At 43.2% G+C, this 11,259-nt stretch overlaps 1 protein-coding gene across 1 annotated transcript; it reads left to right on the top strand.

The window, feature by feature from the left end:
* The first annotated feature begins 445 nt into the window (after positions 1–445).
* ID2 (inhibitor of DNA binding 2) lies at positions 446–2,511 on the top strand. The gene is made up of 3 exons (XM_035543135.2): positions 446–915; positions 1,034–1,098; positions 1,876–2,511. The coding sequence occupies exons 1-2, from the start codon at positions 568–570 to the stop codon at positions 1,088–1,090; spliced, it is 405 nt and encodes a 134-aa protein (XP_035399028.1). The 5' UTR covers positions 446–567; the 3' UTR covers positions 1,091–1,098; positions 1,876–2,511.
* Positions 2,512–11,259: the final 8,748 nt, after the last annotated feature.

Below are 11,259 nucleotides of genomic sequence, written 5' to 3'. Positions count from 1 at the left end.
AGGAGCTCAGCTTAAAATCCTGAGATAAACCCTCCAGTTAAACAAAAATAAGTAATTTATTGCTTTATTCTTTCACCGATGTTTCACTGGCTGCTACCACCGGCAGCAGCCCCCAGGAGCGGGAGGGAGGCAGCTCCCTCACGGCTGCTCATAGTCCGGCTCTAACGGTCCCAACCGCCGCCCGGCCGCGCGCAGCCCCGTGCGCTCAGTCCGCCCGCCCGCCGCGCACTATTTACTCCCTCAGCTGAGCGGCCGGGCCCCGCCCCCCCGGCGCCGCCATTGGCTGGGCACGCGGAAGCCCGCGCGGCCACCCCCCTTGTCGCTGCGGCCCGAGTGGGCGGGTGCTCAGGTTGATGGACGGGTGCTCGGCGGCCAATGGCAGCGCGCGCGGGCCGGGCGCGGCGGCGCGGCGCCTATAAAAGGGGGGGCCGCGCGGCCCCGCGCCTCAGAGCGAGGTGCGGCGGCGCGCTGAGGGGAGGCAGGCAGGGCGCTCCGCAGGGCTCCCCCCCGTGCGTTCAAACAGCTCGCTCCGCTCCGTCCCTCTCTTTTCCTCACCGCCTTTCAGCGATGAAAGCCTTCAGCCCCGTGAGGTCCGTGCGGAAAAACAGCCTCTCGGAGCACAACCTGGGCATCTCCCGCAGCAAAACCCCGGTGGACGACCCCATGAGCTTGCTGTACAACATGAACGACTGCTACTCCAAGCTGAAGGAGCTGGTGCCCAGCATCCCGCAGAACAAGAAGGTCAGCAAGATGGAAATCCTCCAGCACGTCATCGACTACATCCTGGACCTGCAGATCGCCTTGGACTCGCACCCCAGCATCGTCAGCCTGCACCACCAGCGGCCGGGACAGAGCCCGTCCTCCAGGACCCCGCTGACCACCCTCAACACAGACATCAGTATCCTCTCCCTACAGGTAAGCCGCTCTGCTTGCCCTCCCCGGGGGTCGTGCAGCCGGGACATCCCCACCAGAAGGCTGCCCGGGCTGCTCAGCAGGCTAACGGCGGGGTCTTGCCTCTGCTCTCTCCTTGCAGGCAGCCGAGTTCCCCTCAGAACTCATGTCAAGTGACAGCAAAGCACTTTGTGGCTGAATCCAACGGTGAGTAGAATACGCTTCATTTTCTTTATTATAAGATTACAAGAATACAAAACTTCAGGTTAAAGTGGTTGGGCTTTGAATGGGATTTCCTCCCCCCCCCCCCCCCCCCCCCCCCCCGGGATGACTGTCACTTGCAAAACAAATAACTCCTAAAAGTTCACTTATAGTTGACTTATTGTTGCCAATAATTCTCTTATTGTTGCCAATAATCCTAATCCAACTGGAAAATAAAAAAACTAGCCTCCCAACTGAGTCTTGCAGTCCGAAGTGTATCTTGCTGTTAGGGTTCATTAAGCAGCACAGGCTGTCTGCTCTGCTACTGCTTAAAGCAAATTCCCTGGTTATCTCTTCTTGAAGTCTTAACTTCCTGGGCCAAAGTGACTGATTAAGTTGGGAATCTTGGCACAATTTCGTGAATTCTGTGATGTGGGATCGTCTGCACTATCAGTTAAATAAGTGACTGCTTTTAATCAAATAATTGCTCTAAGAGGCAGACTGGCGCCTCTGAGCATTGCGTTTGCAGAGATCTAAATAGAGATTGGGCTGAGAATCCTCTTTCTACCCTTTCCCTTGAGTGTATGTTATTTTAATGTTCAATTTGCGCTCTTGAGAGCGAGTGTGTGAGCGTGTATGTGTTGCATCTGGACGCCAGGGTTTGCCCAATCTTTGAGTGTTTGGTTAAATGTTCAAACTGTGGCTTCCTCTCTGGCGCCAGTCTGTCCGGATCTCTGCCCTGTTAGCATTCTCCTAAATATGCCTCTTTTCAATCTCTTGCAGGTGTTCCACTGATGAGTGTTTTTTTTTTTTTTGCACAAGAAAATGTCTACAAGATTTTTTTTGAGGTGCTGAATTTATTTTTCAGCTGTATCTGGAGGGGGGAAATCCACGTTAACTAAAAGGACCTTTAAAAATGATTAAAGAAGAAAAATCAAGATTGATCTTTATCCCCACCCCATTCTTCAACTTGGACTGAACCTAGTTATTTATGAAGAGACTCTTAAATACCCTTTCCCTAGTTGGAAGGCTTCCTTTATATACTATTCCCAACGTGGGGAGCGAAACAAAATCTCACAAGGAGTTGCCCATTTTAAAGCAGACTTTGCCTTTTTTTCCAAAGGTGGAGCGTGAGTACCAGAAGGATCCAGTGTTCAGTTTTTTAGGAGAGTCTGTGGTCAGAAATTACCTTTCTGACACAAACCTAGGACTGAATGCTGTGTATATATTTATATATAAATATATATATATGAGTGAAACCTTGTGAACTCTTTAATTAGAGTTTTCTTGTATAGTGGCAGAAATGTAAATTTCTGCAAAAAGTGTAATGATGTACTTAATCATGCTAAACTTTTTATAAAAGTTTAGTTGTAAACTTAACCCCTTTTTATACAAAATAAATCAAGTGTGTTTATTGAACTGATTGCTGGCTATTCTTTGGGGACCAACTGTTGGCTGGCTGTGATTTGTGGTGTTTGTTTTTTTAAAAATACTTAAACATTCTGTTACAGTTTTACTGAGTAAAAGTTCAAATATGTAGAGAATACAAAGAATAAAATTACCTGAAGTGAATAATAATTCTTGTAACCTGGAAAGTCTTATTTGAATGTATATGACAAACTTCTAAAGGATCTGTCTGTAAACAGAGTGAAAGGAGCTAGTAAAGTAATTTATTACGGAGGGGATGCTATTGACAAAGTGTTTGGAAACATACACAAAAGCGGTTAATCCTGAGACATTCCCATGGAATGTAACTTCTTTTTTTCCCACCCCTACAGATGATTTAGTGCTCAGTAGTGATGCCCTGGATCTGTTAATTTGTGTTCAGAATAATCGCTCGGAATTAGGGGTTGTGGGTGGTTATTAGTCCCCCAACTATTAAATTTCTCTAAAAAGGCTTTGAATGTGCGAGCTGGTGATGCGTTAACATGGGATCTAAAATGATGAAGTGACTGTTGCCTTTCTACACTGGAATTTTCATGCTTCCATGCAGTATTTCAATGAAATGGGGTTTCTAATCAGTTGCAGCAGCAGCTCTGTATGACTAAGATACTGAGAATTGAGCTTAAATCACTGTTGTGTTACTGATTAAACTTTGGCTGCTCCTAAAGGAACTCTTTCTCCATAAGAATTAAATTAAGTTTGAAATAGGACTCGAAATTCTTGAAAGCCAGTAACAGCTTTTTTCTCTTTTGCCTTCAGAAACTGTGCAATCCGCCCTACTTATTGAAGGGCATTAACGTACCCTCCGAGCCCACTCTAACGAGCATTGTTCATTACATCTCTTTAGTTGTCATAAGACGGGATGTGGGAACTGTGCCTTATCAGATGATGTTCTAATTTAAGCTCAGTTAGAAACCCACCTCACACAGGAACTAGATTTTGAGTCCTACAAATGAATTAAAAGAGGATCACAAACAAGGGAAACTTCACTGATGTTTCGGGTAAGTAAAACTGGCAGGCCCCACGCTTTGGGCGTGTTTAGGATTTGGGGAATCTGGCAGGAGCCTCACCTGGGGCCAGCAGCACTTTCACCAGCGGGCAGGTGGGCGGATGGTGCGCGGGGGCAGCAGCTGCCTTTCCTTGCCCTTGACACCAAATCCGTCCGCGCAGGCTGGGAGAAAGCCAGCGCTGATCTCTTAATACAGCCGCAGCAGCGCACCTCTCCCAGGATCAATGCAATCAGAAGACAGAAGGGTTCAGCCGGGAGGGGGGAAGGCCAGGGGTGATCTTCTCACAACGCATCCAGCAGGGATTAAGGAAATCTCTCCCCATCGCAAACACTCGCTGTGCCTCCTGTGGCCGAGCCCTGCTACTGTCTCAGCGCTGGGTTTGTCCCAACTTGGAGCGATGAACGTTTAACCCTGGCAGCCCGGTAGTAACAGATTTCATCACTGCAGCTCTGCACGTCGCAGTTCCTGAAATACTCCTTTCTGTGGGTGTTTTACCGACGTGAACAGTAGCAGATTCGGGGGGTCAGTCAGTGCTGAGGGCTTAGTCTTTTCAAAACAGTAACAATCTTAACATAATCACCACCCCATTTCTCCCTCAAAGCTAATTTTTCACCCTGTTGTTCGTTTTAGGGTGAGACCACACTGAATGTCACATTAAACCCATGGTTTAGTTTATGAAATTAAAGAGCTGCAACAGGCAGATCAACCCCTTCAGAAACTGAGGCGTTGCAACTTCAATATTTTTAAGCTAGGGGATGATTAATACACTTGTAGAATGAAACAAATTTCCTCGTCATGCGTAGCCAAAAGAGAAATTCACAATTTATGAGGTGTGGGGAAATGAACGGGAAGAAAAAGAAAAAACACAAACATGTTTTTAAAACTGTAAATTAAGAAAAGAAAAAATGTTTCCTCTTTCACAATTAACTAATTCATCATCTCCACACCGCATTCCTCTGCTCAGAACTAGGAGCTTACCCTGCGTGCTCTAACTTAGGAGATTCCCTCTCTGGGTTTGTTCTTAAGACTTTGTCGTGCAAAAAATAAACAGCAAGGTCAAAGCTTAGTGCACGAGAATTTATTCTAAGGCTTCAAAGTTTCCTTACAGATTTGGGCTTTCTTTATTCTCTATCATTGCCGATGTACCCCCAGAAGACAGTAGGAAACTCTGTGAATTTGTCACCGCTTTCTCTGGCCCCGTTACTCCCCAGCGGAAGGCCAGTTGTTGCCAACATCCCCATTAGCTCTCAGCCAAACGCACATCAGGAGACCCACACCCAGCTACGCGCTGGTGGGCAACCGTTGGCAACAATCGCATTTACACGCTGTAAACATCGAGTAGGCCATGCACGAAAGTTGCAAATGCAAAAATAAATAAATAAATAAATAAATAAATAAAAGCTTTAACAAGGCTGAGGGTGATCCTCCCCTCACCAGTCTTCCAGACCTGGTCCCTTCCCAACAGTGGGACCAGCTCTTGTGGCTGCCCTAGCCAGGGACGTGCACTGAGACGCCTCGTTCGGACATCCAGGGAATGCGTTATCGGGCATTTAACGCACGTATGTACCAGAAGTGTTCCGAAATCCCCCTCGCACACTCGAGCAGCACGACTCCCTCCGGTCCATCACCCACCGGGTGTAGGGGCTGCGTCCAGCGGCCCTCCACCGTGTCTCCTGCACCAAGCCCAGCCACTCGAAGGAGCCGTGCGAGTATTTTGGCGGAAAAGCTGACTCCCAGCTACACCAGCAGGTACCCGAGAGTTGGGTCGCTCTCCTCCTGCGCTGGCCCGGGTGCGTGGAGGGCCACTGCCACCCTCTGGCCCGGCAGGGGACAGCAGGCTCCTCTCCGGCACCCGTCTCCCGCCGGCTGAGCGCAGAGCAGACACAGATTTGCTGATTTTTTTTTTTTCCCTGTTAAGAGGATGAAGCGCTCGATTCTTTATGCTTTATGAGTAGATATCAGAGCCCCGATCTTCCATACTCATTTTGCAGTTGCAACTGGGAAATGATGATTTAGCTAATTCAGCTCTGCTAGCTGGGAATTCCGCTCCTAAGTAAAATGGTCCCAAAATTTTGAAGGAAAAGTTGCATAAAATGCTGTATTGTTAAAGGCAAAGTACCATTTGATAAGCATTAGGTCATGAAGGTTATATTTGACTCTGGAAAGCAAAACACATCCTCTACACAATCTTATGTGTTAGAGATTCTCCCATACACGTCTGCAATCTGGATCAATTTATGCAATGTGGAAAATATATTAAATGATTTACTAATGAGAATACTGTATTTGTGAGTAAGCATCTCTTCCTGTTTACCACTGTCTTTGCTTGCTTACATGCAACAAGAAATGATTTACACAGCCTTTACTGGAAGTTGTAAGGGAGAAGGACAGTAGAATGCAGCTGTCACGTGGCAGAAGATTGAGTAAGCTGTATAAACATTGGCACTGAATATTAGTTGGAAAATAGTTTTTACAAATGTACTCTTTAAAAGTACCATTCTACAAAAGGATTGGTATTTTCTGATTCTACAGAAAAATGGAAATGTTTGGTCTTTGAAATCCAATTTATCCACATTAACATCATCCTCTCGAGAAAAGCCATTTAAGTTGTAATTCTAAAATGTAAGGACCAAATGCAAACAGTACTTCAATGAAACAAAGCTTATATTGCACAGCAGTAGTCAATGTTTGTGTAAGCCACATGCTAAAGCAAATCGAAGGGGGAAACAAAAGAAGAAACAAACGCAGTTGCTTTTGGAATCAATCACAGCAACTGAGAGGAACTCATGTTTCAGTTTGTTGCTTTCCTAGGGGAAAAAAAATATTAAAAATTAAGGGACATGGGAGAAAGAATGTAAATAAAGCCAAACTTACTGCTGCTAGCTGCCCTTGGAGCCAAACCTTTACCTCCTGTCTGTCCTCGCAACACTGTGATGAATAGACAGATAGCACAATATTAAATGAAGTTTTTGGACCTATCCAGATTCAAAACAATTCAACTACATTAGTTAGCAGTACCTTTTGCCAAAAAGAATGTAATTATAATTCTAATAAATAACCTCATAAATTACACCATGTCTGTGGCAAACAGTTTTACAAATATTTCAGGTATTTCTACATAAAACAAAAAGCTTGAGCCAGCTCTTAACTTTTACTGCTGATGGCAAAACTTTCAATGGTCACAAAAAGCTTTTTTTTTTTTTTTTAATATATATATATAAAAAAACACAATTGGACTGAAAATCTGCTAAATTTTACTTGCATTTGAAAAAAAGGGAATTACTTTGATACTTACTTACCGTCTTGCACCTGGCCAGGCACGGGGCACTGCAGCCCACCCAGTGCAGCACTCCCACTGACAGCTGCAGCAGCTGCTGCCTAGGGAAGAGCATGAGAGCAGCAGTAAGTGATGCTTCCTCCACATGCTTACAGCATCTCATGTTCTCTGAGAACAGGCTTCCAGATATTTCATGTGTGTATATTCAGAACTGGAATACCCTACCCAAATTGTACCCATCGTTTTTGTTTTTTCTCATCCCGAGAAGAGGCGTAGTGCTCAGAAGGTGGAGAGAGAAGGCAGGAAGAAAAGGGGAGGACAAAGTTAATGTCCAAGACTAAACATCTCACGCGTATTAGAATGGGAAGACCAAAGCAGAATACCTTGCCTTCAAGAAGCAATGAGCAGAGCCCCCAGCTTCCTGCCCACACCAAGCACTACACGCAAGCCCCAAGTTTCTTGCATCCCACAGAACTATGCGGGCTTAGCTCCAACCTGACGTCAGCATCCGAGGGAAATGCTACCCCTGGAAGTGTCCTTCAGACACATTTTCTGTAAATGTCAGGCTCATCCGCATGCTCTGTATGATCTTTTAGAAACTCATTGACAGGCCCATGCGGTACTCAAAGAGAAGGAAATCCACTAACTTGGCAGTCTGATGGAAACTGAAGTAGAGCGGAGAGGCAGCAGGCACTGGTGCTGAGACTTCTGCCATTTTCAGACCTGTATTTTCATAATGAGACATATCAACACACTCCAGAAAAGACAAACACATACGGTGTCAGAAAGGCACAGGGACTCAGCTCATTTAAAATGGGATAAAACGTTACACAGACATCATTATGTAGAAGGTTAACAACAAGAGATGCAAAAAGATGACAGAAAATATCCATCTTCTAACTAAGAGAGATCTGACCCCAGGGCAAGAACATATAAAAAAAGACCAAGAGTATGAACATTTTTTTTAAAGGTTCAGATTAAGTTTCAACAGGAATTAATATACAAGGCATAAGACAAGGGGAAGGCTATTTTACAAAAACTGGTTAAGCTCTTTCACAACTTCTTGGAAAAGTATCTCATTTGTGCTTTTGTATTTCTGCTTGTAAATACATGAAAAAAAAAACTGTGCTAGTGCTGGGGGTTTGCTTTTTTAATTAACAAATTTGTGTAAAACACGTTAAGTAAACCTCCCATTAGTACTTTTCAAAAGACATAACAGTGAGGAGGCAGAGCGAATTACATGTCACATCTATAAACTCAGTCTGGTTCTTGTTAAAAAGCTGTTTTACTGCACATAAACATTTCCACCCAACAGATATGAAGCAAGGTGCTACACATGTGGACGCATGCTGTTTACCAGTCCTTATTGATTCTCATTTTGCTCAGATTATGCCATCATTACCCTTACCACTCTTACAGAAAGCGCTACAACTCTTGGTTGGAGCTCACCTATTACATAAGTATTAAAATTTAAAGTAACTATAACATCAAATTCCTAAATTCCACTGTAAATACACTTTTTCAGTCATTCAAAAAACTTTGAGCTCCTTAGAGACTGAACTTTTGGACTGAATTCATTTGATTTGACAAATGTTTCTATATGCACCTATCTAAGGATCTTTCTATCCCACCATTCTAATTAAAAAAAAAAAAAAGAAAAAAAAGACATGCTTAGAGGGAAAAAAAGGTTAACTGGAAGTTTGGAGCTTTGTAATCAACATATACATAAAAGCTGTGTATGTTAAGCACACACCACATCCAACATGCAATTAGCAGTTTATTGACAGCATGAAGAAAGTTCTCATAAACTGGAAATCTGAAACAGATTGTCACTAATAGTGAATGGTATGTTATTTTTTGGCAGCTTTGATGGCTTGCTAATACTGTTATTGCTATCTTAGGAGGCTTTAAGGTCAGCAATATTGTCCAACAGATAAAAGCAAGGTGGAAAATACATGTCTGTACTGACATCTAAATCTTATTGCTCTTGATGCTTCAGGCAGTTGGTTCATACTCATCTGTGAGCTGCCCTAACACCATCAGGTTACAGTGCAGACATACCCAAAAGCAAATGCTGGAGGGCTTTAGTGAAGGAAAAATTGCAACTATTACTTTGCCTAATCAATTACTAGATATCTATCGTTACGTTGGAGGCACTGTAACACTGAAATGTAAATTTATATGGTAATTGTAAGGTAACTGTGTGACAATTTGATGTAAGGCATAACAGACGAAGGTCTTGGAAATGAACACTTGCAAAGAGACCTTCAGCTGGAGCCTCTAACGTAACCGAGTATTTCATCCAACAGGCATACATAGGCAGTTGTCAGGTTCCTGAAGGGGAAAAGAAAAAAAAGCTTCATAAATGTAATCAATTTCAAGTATTAAAAAACAAAACACAACAAAACCACACCGCAAAACAAATCACCTACTACTTTACTGTATTTTAGTCTGAACTATAGATTTATTTTTTTTTAATCAACTGATAGCTTCCACACATTTCTTAAGCACTTAATTACAAGTCAAGAAAGAAAACTATTTCATTTGATGCCTATAATGCTGGTGAATGATTTAAGGTATCCGTGAAAACACTTAAAGGCTACAAACACTTCTTACCTTTCCCTTCAAAGTTCTGGGGTTTAAGCAGCTCAAACAAGTAATTTATCAGCTGTTGAAAGTGATGAAACAGGGCTTCACTGATGTGGGGGAAAATAATGATCTCCTGGTTAAGACTTTGAACTGGAAATTACGAGACATGGTTCTTATTCCCGGTTTCCCACAGACTTTGTATGTGACCTCCGTGAGTCATTTCACTCCTTCATGTTTCTGTGCACGTGTAGAAATGGGAAGTTCAGTTCTCTCTCTTGGGAATTCGTATGAATCAGCATGTCTGAAGTGGTTGGACACTGGGCTGCCTTTGTAACACTAAACTGAACAGTAGCAGCAGCAGCATTCTTGGGCATTAAAATTGGCCATTTATCCTCTGAAATTGTACCTGCCACATGCTCGAACAATTGCCAGTCATGACTAGGGAGTTAATGTGGCCTAGAAGCCCTCCCAGAGTTTTTAAATATCATGTTTTGTTTTCAAGAGAGATTATCAGTATCGATAGCAGAAATTCCATTGCAGTAGGCCAGGGAACAGTCATTAGCTCGTTGTGTTAATGCAAGCCCTCATTTTGCTTACGTTACTAAATAAATAGCTGAGCAAAAAGCACTGGGCACACTCACACCCCTATGTAAGGAAAAAGCTGTTTCTTTGGGCCTGAATGTAGATAAGGAAGATCATTTTATGTAACTATTTTGCTTAAACAAGCGTGTTAGATACATATTCTCTCTCCTTTCTCATCCCCCTCTGGTAAGACAAAGATGATTTACATTTAGCAAACCCTTGAGGAATCGAACAGCACAACGTAAAGAGGCAAAACAAAAGCCTGAACGATCCTGTGACAAAGGGGAGACAGCACTGGAAGTGCAAAAGGCCTCTTTTTAGCCTCTTTAAGAGGTTAAAAAGCAAGTATTTTCACTTGGATTCTTCCAGACACACACCTTTGAATATGAATGTTAATAACATTTTAACATGGAAGCAAAAACCCAACATGAAGAGCAGCTGGGCCTAAGGTCACTGAGCAAAGTACAGGAATCAAACTTGTGACTGGAAGCCTGCCCATTAGGGTCACATACAAGAAGTTATTAGCCTGACAAGGAAAATACCGTTTTACTTCTGTATTTGAGTTGGCAACTACGATCATATGTATCCCATATGACTGGGGTTTCACTTTTGTTGTTGCATTGCCACTGGGCCTCCAACCAGACACGTGCCCCATATTACTTTATTTCACGCTGCAAAGACAGCTTTAAAATGTGATCTTCTGTATTTGAACTGCTATTTCTGCTCCTCTGAGGGACAGTTATGCAACTCTTGCTCTTTCACAGGTATTTACACCCAGGCCTACTCCTTTGGGAGTCTCATCAGTGACAGCCGCTGCCTTAACCAAACCTCTGTTCATTACACTGCCTAAACCCAAAAAGCGTAGGCCAGAATGGCCAGGGGTCATCTTGTGATTCCTCTTGTTCAGTTGTTTTACTCTCAAGATCTCCCAGTGAATGAAATTCTGCAACTTCCCTAGATAACCCTAACATTACTTTAATTATTAGAATGTTTTTTGTTTCAAAATGTGTTGTGATTTTTTTTCCACTACAAATCAGAAGTTGATTACTTTATGCTCCAATGATGGAACTTCTTATAATCTTTCTGTAACAATGTTTTTCATATCAGGAAATTATATCCATTCGGTCTCCCTTCTTTTAAACTCAACTGATCCAATTCTTTCATTATTATATACTTGTAGGTCACTTTTTCCCCCCCCCCCCCTCCCTCCCCCCTACCCCATTCTCCTCCAGTTGCTTATTAAAGGTGCTTAGCTCTGGACACAGA

Source organism: Cygnus atratus, chromosome 3, assembly GCF_013377495.2.
Source record: "Cygnus atratus isolate AKBS03 ecotype Queensland, Australia chromosome 3, CAtr_DNAZoo_HiC_assembly, whole genome shotgun sequence".
NCBI classification, from domain to species: Eukaryota; Metazoa; Chordata; class Aves; order Anseriformes; family Anatidae; genus Cygnus; species Cygnus atratus.
Note: the sequence above shows the minus strand (reverse complement) of the source record. Positions and strands in the feature narration are given on the sequence as shown.